At 47.6% G+C, this 12544-nt stretch overlaps 1 protein-coding gene and 1 long non-coding RNA gene across 2 annotated transcripts; one reads left to right on the top strand and one right to left on the bottom strand.

The window, feature by feature from the left end:
* Positions 1-860: 860 nt before the first annotated feature.
* LOC129044616 (uncharacterized) lies at positions 861-7494 on the bottom strand. Its single transcript, XR_008504717.1, has 2 exons — positions 7360-7494; positions 861-1245 (listed from the first exon to the last, which is right to left on the bottom strand). It is a non-coding gene; the product is annotated as an uncharacterized LOC129044616 (long non-coding RNA).
* LOC129044613 (putative UPF0607 protein ENSP00000382826) lies at positions 6560-10233 on the top strand. Its single transcript, XM_054502620.2, has 2 exons — positions 6560-7011; positions 7670-10233. Exons 1-2 carry the CDS (start codon positions 7007-7009, stop codon positions 8937-8939), a joined length of 1275 nt encoding a protein of 424 aa, XP_054358595.1. The 5' UTR covers positions 6560-7006; the 3' UTR covers positions 8940-10233.
* Positions 10234-12544: the final 2311 nt, after the last annotated feature.

Raw genomic sequence — 12544 nt, 5'->3', positions numbered from 1 at the left:
CCAATCAGTACAATAGATTTAGCTTTGGAGTCTCCCAAATCTTCCTGCTCCCACACTGGCTATTTTCATTACGAAATCCGAAGAATTTCACTTCAGATGCCACACTTGTCATTTTAGGTCAAAAAGTGTGAAATTTTGGCAACTACTCAGGAGGGACCCAGGAGAGTCCAGCATGGCACGTGGTCCAATCCAAATGGACTTGGGCAGAGCCTGCTGGAGGCTTTGTGAGCTGAGACCCCACTGTGTACCTGGTTACCCTCCTCTGGGATATAGTCTATTCACTAAACACTTCCACTTATTGTTTATATTTCTTGAGGGGGAACACGAGATTGTTGAAAACACACAGATGATTAAACTATGTGCTTTTTAAGCCAGTACAAAGCAGGAAGTTTTTCCTATTTATTAAGAAATTATTCAGGGATAGGGCAGCTTGGTTTAAATGCAGCCATAGATCCTCATTTCTGGTTCTCTCATCTGGTCCTCCACCTTCCAAAGCCAGCACACCACCTTTGAAGCTCAGCCTCAAACCCTGGAGTTTATCCCTTGTCCCTTGAGGACCCAAAGACAAACAGCCTTGGCAGTGCCCTAGTGCCCTGTCCTGCCTCCACTGCAAAGACTATGGGTTTCCTTTGTCCTCATAGGTCATTTCTCAATTTTTTCTCCAATCAAAGATTGGGTCAGACATAGCCGCTGGGCAACTGACATGAGATCTGCATATCTGTAAGTAGAAGAGCGAGAAGGCCACCCACTCTTCCTCCTAGTGAACCTGTGGCACAGCAGTTCCATCTTTAGAGCTCAATTACATGCTTGACTACACTACCAAACATCAAAACATCAAAAACAGAAAGAAGCCCCTCCACTCCAAGTGAAATCAAGTTTTATTTAAACAGGTAAAATTTTTTCCATCCTTTTAAAGCAAAAAAAAATCTAAAGTCATTCAGTGAATCAATAATGCAAAGCTGGTTATAGCAGTAATCAAAATAGTGGTAACATTTACCAGTATGAAAGCGTCACAGAATTCAAATCACACTTGAATCTTCAGTGATTCCAGTGTGCATCCCACACGGCAGGGGCTGGTAGATTTCAGATGAATTCCTCCCGTGTATGTGCCATCCCCAGTCAAGTCCTTCCTCTTCACCATCCATCAGCTCACACAGTAGGAAGGCTGGCCAGCATGGCGATTCTGCAGTTGTTATTCCAGTCTTTGGCCATCTTTATGTAGCCACGCATGTCCTAGTCTTCACTCTAGCTGAAAGAAAAGCAGGTTTTCTGTTGCAGTGAAAGAATAAAATCCATTGGGCTGTTAACAGGAAGACCCAACTTAAACAGTGCGAGAGGCCATAGGATTAACAGAAAGAATCAGGAGAGGCCAATGTTTTTGTTCATCGTTTATACATTCTTAAGTCATAACCTACACATAACTTCTATCCTATCTGTGACCTTTTGCAGAACTGCAAAATCAGAGGAAGAAAAATAATTGGATGTTTTTCAGCCAGATATGTTTCAAGATTTAGAAAAATTTCAGAATGTAGCAATGCAAAGGTAAAAATATTACACTGATACCACTTGTGACAATATCCTAATGGTATAATCAAACGTTAATATTCTGTGTTTAACCTAAATAGGATAAAGAATCTAAGACCTGTATGCAAAATACTGATTCTAAACAAGAATTCCCTTTTGAATTTCAAATAGAAGTATTTTTGGCAGTTTATACCTGTTCTTCACCAGCCAGTATTTATTTTTATTCAATTCTGCTCCTTCATAGCCATAGCCAGCCACCAAAAGAGCAAAATCCATTTTTATACTGCTGCACTTTGGCTCAAAATAAACGCCTGGGTGAGTAAAATGAAAGCTGGGGTGAGAAGCTCTAGGAGACACCTGACAGTAACCCACCCTGTCATCCAAAGGTATAAAGGCATCTCTAAATTCAGTGAAATGACACGCATTCCAGATAGAACTTAACAAGAGGATCTACTGTTATCAAGGCTCTCATCTAAAGCTAACAGAAATACAAATTTGCATAAATCCTTTTGTCGGCCGACAAAAGGAGATAGGAGGCCAGTATTATTTATTTCCAGAAAAATAACCAGTTCTACCAGGCTCATTTACTAAATAAACTTTCCCCCACTTAAAGTAAAATCAGTAATATCTTTATTTACTATCAGATTGCGATAAATATTGTGATTTACTTTGATACCCTCTAACCTGTACCTCTTATTTGATTGTACTGATTAGCCTTAATAATGTTTGATTTAGCCTTCCATCAAAATTTTAAAATAAAAATTTTATTCTGCTTCATCTCATTCAGTTGCTTACAGTAATGATACTAAATTTGTATAACTTGAGAAACATGAAATCTTTAGTCATATTCTGCCATCTGAGAACAGTCTCATTCCATAAGATCATCTATTATTTTATATATTGCAATAAGTTTTATTAGTGTCTGATTTTTCAGTTTTCTGAAGTTTGTAAATATTCTATAAGTCACCTTTGAATTGCTTTTGCAATGTGTACAACAAAATTTTATTTTAAGCAAATCATTGAAATAGTAAGAATTTCATGAAATCAAGGTGGTCCACCTTTGCTCATAACAACCCTTCATCTGCTGCCTTCTCCTTGTTTCTCTACTCTTCCTTCCTTGTCCTAGAGCACTAGGGTCAAAACATGTCCATGCAGCCACCTTATATTGGGTCCCACCAGAAAGTAGTCCCCTGAAACTCAAGCCAAATGCCACAGGCAACACAAACAGGTTCACTGGGTGGTGTTGGCAAAGTCTGGGTCCAGGCCCTGTCCAGGGTGTACTTACTGAAGCAATCTGGCTCCATATGTCTTGCAAATGATTTCAAAGCAGCTACAAATCCCTAAACCCAGAAGCCCCAACATCTGGAATAAACAGCTTATTTGAAAGCGAAAATTGTTCCCTGACCTAAGGGAAGAGCAGCAGCCTCCTCAGCAGTGAGCCAGTCTCTCCAGGTCTTTCCATGGAAGGCCCAGGCTCTTCCTGGCCCTGGAGGCAAGGAAAGTTCTAGTGATCTTGCAAAGGTCCCTTCATCCCTGCTGTTTGGTGGACTTTGCTTTACCAAACTGGGTACAAAGGTTTGAGGAAATTAGCACATGATCGAATTACAAGAACTGGAGCTTCAGGTTTGCAAAAACCGGCATGAGCACAGCATGGAAAGATGTAGCTTCTCCTGATGCAGGAAAGGTGAGGCCTAAAGCTCTGAACCCACACGTGAGGACAAGAGATACTGTGGAAAGTGGGGAGACTAAGAATAGAGATATGAATATAAAAGTTACACCATTGATCTAAATATATTAATAGAAGCCCCATTTTTATATCAAAAAGGCAACAGATAACTCCCTCACATTGGTACTTCAACAGGTATATTCAACAGGTATATACGTCAGCTGCTACTAACATATTATATATGCCTGCAAATTCAAACTTTTTGACTCTAAGTAAAAATAGAAAATTTACATTGTGACTCTGAGTACCCCCCATATTTATAAGTGAAAACAAAAGTTTTATGAAATAGTGCTTGATGCACTCTCACATATTCAATTTCATTCCCTTCCATTTCATTCCATCCCACTTTTGAAAAAGAAGGTCATGGAAGGCCTAGCAAGATGGCACATGAGAGGAGGTTAATGCCTGTGCCCTCCAGAAAAAAGGACAAAAACAGTGACTAAACAAGTTCATTTGGACTGGAGTGTTTGAGAGAGAACCCTGGACAGCAGAGAAGAGACAGAAAACCTGAGGGTCAAGGAAACCGTTAGGGGTGGCCAAATAAAGAGGAAAGCAAAATACCCTGCTTCTGCCACACAGTCTTCCTAGTCAGGATCAGCTGGGAACAAGAAGACCATTTCCTCAGTGGGAAAAAGGTAAGCAAACAAACTCCAGCAGTCCCATTAACATTGTGGACACCTGCATTCTTTGTTGCTGGGAACTCCTGTAAATGCCCACAGATTCTCAGCTCAGTTTAGGGAGCTGCTTGGTGTCCACAGGGCTATACTGCCCCAGAAGAGGAGCCCACATACAGCACCATCTAGAAAGCCAAGCCATAGCTGAGTATATTCTGCTCCACGAACTAGTGGTCACTCCCTCCTTCCACCCCAGAGGCTACCCTGTCATTACAACAGGATTCTCCAGGAAAGCAGCTATTGCTCTCTATGTCCTAGAAACAAACTCTCAAAGAGGTTTGCCTTCCACATCCCAGTGACTGCAGCACTCTTAACTGTGGACTGATTTCTTGTGCCATCGGTGTGCTCACCAACTGGGCCTGTTGCTTCCAGAAGATCCCCATCTCAAGCCAGTAATCCACAGCCAGGCGAGTGTTTCCAGGGGAGTCCCATCTCAAACTGGTGAACCAACCCCTGTGACTCAGTAACACACTCACTAGCTAGGCATGCAGCTTCCTGAGACCGCCGCCTTCCCCCACAACCCCCGATCCTGAGTAGAAAAACAAACTGCACATGCTCCTGCAGCCTAGGTCACCGAGGCATGCACAGGTATCACCAAAATGGATACTAGCAAGAGAAAAAAAAAAGGCAAAAGAAAAGCACAGATACTACACTACTGTATCCTCCTGGAACTAAAGCAGGTGCAGCTCATCCAACTGACACCCTAAGATACATCTCCAGATGAAAATCTTTCTCTACATAAGCCACTCTACACAATTAGAACAGGTGACCATGTCAACAGTCTCATAAATATAAACATAGGAGATAAGAAACATGAAAATGCAATGAAACTTGACACCACTAAAGGTGCACAATAATTCTTCACAAAGTTACCCTAAATAAATGGAAATTTTCAAATTGCCTTAAAAGGAATTTGAAGTATAGATCTTAAGAAAATTCAATGTGATACAAGAGAATACAGATAGAAATCTTAATCAAATAATAATAAAAAACAAGCCATAACCTGAATGAGAAATTCAACAAAGACATAGATATCTTTAAAGAAAACAAGCAAACCAACAGAAACCTTAGGAATGAAGTACTGAATGAATGAAATAAAAAGTACAATGGAGAGCTTCAATGGCACATTAGATCAAACAAAAGAAAGAATTTCTGAACTTGCAGACAGGACTTTTGAAATAACCCAGCCTGAGGGAAAGAAGGAGAAAGAAAAGAATAAAAGGAAGCAAGGAAAGCCTATGAGACTTCTGCCATGACATTAAGATAATGAATTTTTGCAATATAGAAGAGAAACAGAGAGAAGAGACAGATAGACACAGAAAACTTATTTAACAAAATAATAGCTGAAAATCTCCCAACTCTTGGGAGAGATATGGACATCCAGTTCCATGAAGCTTAAAGGGTCCCATACATATTCAACCCAAAAAGGCCTTTTATAAGGCACATTATAATCAATTTGTCAAAAGTCAAACACAAAGAAAAACATTCTAAAATTAGCAAGAGAGAAGCATCAAATCACAAATAAGTAAGTCTCCTTTAGACTATCAGGAGTTTTCATAGCAGAAACCTTGAAGGCTAGGAGAGATTAGGATGATATATTCTAGGTGATAATGAGAAATCAGTTAGCAAAGAGTACTGTACTTAGCACAGATACCTATCACAAATTAAAGAAATAAAGTCTTTCCCAGACAAGCAAATGCTTATGGAATTTGTCACCATAAGACCAGCCTGACAAGAAATGCTTAAGGGAATGCTTCAATCACAAGTGAAAGAACAATAACTACTAATGCAAAAACACAGGACACTATCAACTTGTTAAAAGTAAATTCACATTCAAATTGAGAATTCTACGTTACTGAAATGAGGCTTTAGAATCTTTCAAATCACCCTTGAGAAAGTTGAACATCAAAATAGTCAAAAATATTTATACCTACATGAGTTCTTAATAAATACCCACTACAGAACAATATAAATTAAGGCAAAAAAGTGCAAATTTTGTGCATTGACAGGGGATATGGGGGGAGTACAGCATGTTTGTGTGTGATCAAAACTTTTTATCAGCTTTAAATACTCTATCATAACTATAAGTTTTTAAATGTAAGCTACAGAGTAACCCAAGAGACAAAAATTACACCAGATATGTCAATGAAATAAAGGAATCAAAGCTTATCAGTACAGAAACTCACCAAACCATAAAGGAAACAATAAAAGAAGAAACAAAAGATCTACAAAACAACCAGAAAACAATTAACAAAATGACAGAAATAACTTTCTTGCCTTTTAATAATATATTTGCATATAGATGGTTTCAGTTCTCCAAAAAAAAGATGTAGAGTGGCCGAATGGTTTTTCATACCTGTTTCCCTAGTCCAGACACCCAAGAGTATGTCCTTCTCTTGGGCATAAGAAAATCTAGAGTTATATTTAGGGTACCATAAATTGTGAAGAGTGGACCAAGCTGGCATGCTCACAATGACCAAATTACATTGGTCATATTTTAATCCAATACATTGATCCACTATTAACTTGTAAATAATGTACTTGCTTTCTAGACACATTCTAGGAAGACAAGAGAAACTGACTTTTATCTATATGGTATAATCCACTGGCGAGTTTCTTTTAGGATAGACCAAAGCTGATCTAGAACATAATCGTTACATACTTGGACGAGACGAGAGAGAACCCACCAGACGAGAAAGAATATCTGGGCTGAAAGCCTCCATCAGAAGAACAATGTGGAATGGTGCTGTGCTGGCAACTGGTAGTCCCTGCCCTACATCTTTGCAGAGGACTGGAGCCCAGAGTGGGCCATGGTCAACTTATATGTTGAAGTGAAGACCTCCTTCTAGGTGTGCATGTGCTTATTACAGATATGCCGCCACGCTAAGTATCCCCGGACTACAGGAAAAAATAAGAATACATGCTGTATCCATGATCAGGAGGTACACAGGCCAGAGCACCAGCTGCGGAATCGCACAACCTGGGTTCAAAGCCTGGCTGGACCATGACCACCTGGATGACCTAAGGAAGGGTCTCAGGCAAATTTGTAAAAAGAAGTGGAGACCCTGCCTGCCAGGAAGGGATGTGGTAAGGGGCAGCATCCAGTCAGGTCAGGGCACCGCGTCCTCTCCATGGAAGCCTGTGCAGCGAGCCTGGTGGCCCTTGAGGCCACGGCAGCCATGGAGAAGGCGGGCCTGGCTCCAGGCGGCATAGAGGCACTGGAGAGGCCCCGGGGGAGCCTGGCGGGATCTGGCTGGTCCTGCGCTCTGCTTCCAGGTTCTGGCCCTGTAACCCGGGGGACAGGGCCGGCCAAGACAGGGCCACTGGGTGTCAGCCAGCACCTGGGCCAGATGCCAGGTGGGAAGGGCTCTGGCGGATCAGCCCCGCACCCTCCACAGCACCACGGGGGGGGGGGGGACATCCAGGGCCACACACCTGCCCCCAGGAGTGGGACGTCCCTGAGGCTAGAGAGTCCAGCTGGACCGGTGGAGGGGCCTTGCCTTTTGCCCTTTGACTCCTCTTGTAGGCACCCTCGCTGGGCTCCTGCTCACTCCTCCACACCCTGGTTCTGTCACCAGCCCCATAGTGATGTCATAAACTCCCAGGTGCCCAGTGCGCACCCGGCCACAGAGAAGTGGGTGACTTAGGAGTATCCTCTCCGCTTCTGACCCTTAGTTTCGTCTGTGCACAACTCGCTCAAAATGGGCAACTCACTAAGCATATTTTGTTCCTGGTTCCGCCGCAGGTCCTGGCCACGCGATTGGCAACGTGCTCTTCTAAGCGTATTTTGTTCCTGGTTCCACCACAGGTCCCCGCCATGCCATCGGCAACCTGCTCGTCTTGTCCGTGAGGCCTTCCCAGCTGGCCGGGCTCACCCCGTGGCTCCTGCACCTGTGCCTCCTGCACCTGTGCCTGCCCCGGGAATCTTGGGCTGTTTCCGATTCCTCTTCAACCCTCGGCGACATCTTGGGCCTTCTTTTCCAGCCAGGTGGGATGTCGCCCCTAGGAGGCTGTGTTTTCTCCCTGGGAACACGGGCACCCCACTGAGGGTCCTGCCTCCTTTGGGCTGGAGCCCCCCCTCAAGGAAGAAACCCGTGCTGTCTGCTTGCAACACCATGATGTTTGGACACCTCAGCCCCGTGAGGATCCCTCGTATGAGAGGCAAGTTTAACCTCCGGCTTCCTTCATTAGATGAGCGGGTGATCCCAGCCAGGCTCCCAAAGACGGAGGTGAGGGCAGAACAAGAGCCTGAAGAACAAATGGAGGTGGATCAGGTAGAGACCCAGGGGCAGGAGGACAAGAAAAGGGGCCCCTGTAGCAATGGGGAAGCAGCCTCCGCCTCTAGGCCCCTGGAGACTCAGGGAAACCTCACTTCCTCCTGGTACAATCCCAGGCCCTTGGAGGGAAATGTCCACCTCAAGAGCTTGACAGAAAAGAACCAGACTGACAAGGCCCAGGTGCATGCAGTGAGTTTCTACTCCAAGGGACAAGGAGTCGCCAGTTCACACAGCCCTGCTGGAGGCATCCTTCCCTTTGGGAAGCCTGAGCCAGTTCCAACAGTGCTCCCTGCCCCAGTTCTGGGCTGCTCCCTGTGGCCAGAGAAGGCGGCCTTGAAGGTGCTGGGTAAAGACCACCTGCCCAGCTCTCCAGGCTTGCTGATGGTGGGGGAGGACATGCAGCCCAAGTATCCCGCAGCTCTTGCATCAAGGAGCTCTTCTCCACCCAGAGCTGCCGGCCACGGGTCCGGCGAAAGAAAGCTGTCAGGACCACTGCTGCCGCTGCCACCGACCCCTCCCCTGCAACTGAGGTGGGATAGAGACGAGTTTCCCTCATCCGCTAAGCTTCCCTGCCTATCTCCTGAGGCACTGTTGGAGCTGGGTCAGGCTTCTCAAGGGGAAGGACGCCTCCAGCAGGGCAACATGGATAAGAACATGGGGATGTCCAGGAGATGCAAACAGCTGCTTGGGAGGAGAAAGAAGACATGGCAGGGCAGGCGTGGTGGCTCACGCCTGTAATCCAGCACTTTGGGAGGCCCAGGCGGGCGGATCAGGAGGTCAAGAGATCGAGACCTGAGGAGCATCTCTGCCTGGTCCCTGCACCATCTGGGAAGTGAGGAGCGCCTCTGCCCAGCCACCCCACTGTCTGGGAAGGGAGGAGCGCCTCTGCCTGGCCACCGCCCCATCCGGGAGGTGAGGAGCACCTCTGCCCAGCACTCCCACCCCACCGCCTGAGAAGTGAGGAGCGCCTCTGCCTCGCTAGGCCTCGCCTGGGAAGTGAGGAACGTCTCTACCCGGCCGCCTCACAGTCTGGGAAGTGAAGAGCACCTCTGCCCAGCCACTGCACCGTCTGGGAAGTAAGGAGGCCCCAGCCCAGCAGCCGCAGCATCTGTGAGGTCAGGAGCGCCTCTGTCGGGCAGGCCCACCGTCTGGGAAGCGAGGAGCGCCTCTGCCCGGAACCCAACTGTCTGGTAAGTGAGAAGGGCCTCTGCCTGGCCACCCCACCATCTGGGAAACGAGGAATGCCTCTGCCCTGCCCGCGTATCATCTGGGAAGTGAGGAACACCTCTGCCTGGCAATCCCGCCATCTGGGAATTGAGGAGCGCCTCTGCCCAGTCCCACCGTCGTCTGGGAAGTGAGGAGCACCTCTGCCTTGCTCGCGCACCATCTGGGAAGTGAGGAGCGCCTCTGCCCTGCCCCCCGCAAGGTCTGTGAAGTGAGGAGCGCCTCTGCCCAATCCCACCCTCTGCGAAGTGAGGAGCGCCTCTGCCCTGCCCCTGCACCGTCTGCGCAGCAAGGAGCGCCTTTGCCCAATCCGACCATCTGGGAAGTGAGGAGCGCCTCTGCCCTGCTCCCGCACAGTCTGGTAAGTGAGGAGCGTCTCTGCCCTGCCCCCCTACCGTCTGGGAAGTGAGGAGCGCCGCTGCCCCGCAATCCCACCATCTGGGAAGTGAGGAGCGCCTCTGTCCGGCAATCCCACCATATGGGAAGTGAGGAGCGCCTCTGCGCTGCCCCCGCACCGTCTGCGAAGTGAGGAGCGCCTCTGCCCTGCCACCGCCCCACTGGGAAGTGAGGAGCACCTCTGCCCAGCAGCCACTTTGTCTGGGAAGTGAGGAGCGCCTCTGCCCAGCAGCAGCCATGTCTGGGAGGTCAGAAGCGCCTGTGCCCGGCTGCCCCACCATCTGAGAAGTGAGGGGCGCCTCTGCCCGGCGGCTGTGCAACCCTCCAAGTGTGACGTGACAGCCTTGTGTGTGATCTTTCTGCCCTCCCCAAGTTTGCATTTTCGACATTAAAGTTTACATTTATTTATTTATTTATTCATTCATTCATTCATTCATTTATTTTTAGACGGAGTCTCGCTCTGTCGCCCAGGCTGGAGTGCAATGGCGTGATCTGGGCTCACTGCAACCTCCGCCCTCGGGGTTCAAGCGATTCTCCTGCCTCAGCCTCCTGAGTAGCTGGGATTGCAGGCCCGCGCCACCATGACAGGATAATTTTTTTTTGTTGTTCCTTCAGTAGATACGGGGTTTCACCATGTTGGTCAGGCTGGTCTCAATCTCCTGATCTCGTGATCCACCCGCCTCGGCCTCCCAAAGTGCTGGGATTACAGGCTTGAGCCACCATACCCGGCTAAAGTTTACTTTTTAATTTAAAAAAAAAAAAAAAAAAAACGAGAGATGGAGACCATCCTGGCCAACATGGTGAAACACCGTCTCTACTGAAAATACAAAACTTAGCTGGGCGTGGTGGCTCCCACCTGTAGTCCCAGGTACTCAGGAGGCTGAGGCAGGAGAATGGCTTGAACCTGGGAGGTGGACGTTGCAATGAGCCAAGATCGTGCCAGTGCACTCCAGCTTGGCCACAGAGCGAGACTCCGTCTCAAAAAAAAAAAAAAAAGTAAGACATGGCAAACTGCAGTGCCACTCAGCCTGCCCCTGCTGTCTCCACACCTGCTGAGACTCCCTGCCCCCGGCCACCTACACTTCATAGATCCCAGCTCCTCCTCCTCCCTCTGACTTGGCCCACGTGGCTGCTGGGCCCCTCACCCTGCCTGTCCCTCCACCTTCTCCCACACCAAGAATTGAGTGAAATTTGATATCCATAATTCCAAACTCTTCCCTGGCTCTTCCCACTGACCTTGCCCCCATTTTGGGGGTTCCACCTAATGAGAAAGGAGGCTGCCCTCACTCGTTTGCAGCTTTAGCACCTCTGACCTCTCACCCCTGCCGCGCACCTCCTAGCCCCACATCTTTCTCCTTCCAGCCTCCCTTCAGAAGGGAGCCTCCTACACCCGTATGTGTGCGTTGTCTCCTCCTCTTTCCTCCCTGACTCCTCTCCCAGCCCCTTCCCCCCGGATCGCTGCTATCACCCATCAGCAGATGAATTCCACAGCAGCCATTTCCACCATCACAGCAAGGGCATCTGACCACCTGACCTTGCAGCCTCCTTTAGGCCCTCAGCTCTTTGCTATGGACATGACTCCTGCTACTAATGCTGTGATTTTCAGATCTTCACCAAGCTCCAGAGTGAGCACTCTTAATTTCCCAAATTCAGTGCACAGTAGAGGCACCCTGGAAAGACGTCGGCCTACATCTGCCCGGCTACATTCATATTGTCCAGCCCCGCCCCTCAGCCCACACTTGGGGCCCCCTGATGGGCAGCAATGAAAAGCCTCTGTGCCCAGTGCCCTGTTTTTCCGAGCCTTCCCATCAGGGCTTCTCAAGGCACCTCCAGTTTAGGGAGCAGCGCCTCTGCAACATCCTCCTCCAGAACAGATGGTGCGATGGGGGACGGCACCACAACTGCTGCGACTGAACACAATTAGGGTCCCCATTCAGAAAGAGCACCTGAGACCCACTGGTACACACAGGTGGTACGATGGGCAACAAATAAGCAGCAAGTCTCCCTCTACATGTGGTCCCCATGAATGGACATTGCTCCTGGAGGAAAGGGCTCAGCCCCTCAAAGTTAAATTTAAGCTGCTCTCTCCTTATGGAAGCCAGAGGCCCAAAACCTCAAAGTATGTGTGTGTGTGTTGGAGGGTGTGAGGGTGATGAGCCCAATCAGAACCACAATGTATTTGAGACATTTCCCTCTGGACAGAAGCAGCAGCCAGCATGTGTCATCATCAGCTGTGCCCTCCCTGGCTTGACTGTTCATCTGGCTGACCCAAGCCCCCAGGCAGGTTTCTATTCTTTGAACTGGCAGGATGCCCGCTATTTACAGGTGCCCCCTTCCCCTTGTCCATTTACTTTGATGGGCCCTTCTCTCTCCTGATTGTGTGTCTTAAAAGCTTATTCTTGTTGCTCTGCCTCTGCTCATGTGTGTATGTATTTTATTATATCTTATATATTTTAATTTTTATTAAATATTATATATAAATTATATGTAACCTTAAAACTAGATGTAAAGAATGTATGCATATAGATATCTTGTAGCAATAAAACCTAAAGAAACTTGCAGATCAACAAATGTAGGGGCCTCATAAAATTCAAATGACCATTTTAATGTAATGGAACAAAGGCAGAACAGTCACTCCCCTCCGCCGTGAGAAAGTGGCGCTCCCTGCCCACGTGCAGACTCTCCTGAGATCCGCCTGTTGGCTGTGTGTTTTGCAGTAACTG

This window comes from Pongo pygmaeus, chromosome 13 (assembly GCF_028885625.2).
Source record: "Pongo pygmaeus isolate AG05252 chromosome 13, NHGRI_mPonPyg2-v2.0_pri, whole genome shotgun sequence".
Classification (NCBI taxonomy): domain Eukaryota; kingdom Metazoa; phylum Chordata; class Mammalia; order Primates; family Hominidae; genus Pongo; species Pongo pygmaeus.
Note: the sequence above shows the minus strand (reverse complement) of the source record. Positions and strands in the feature narration are given on the sequence as shown.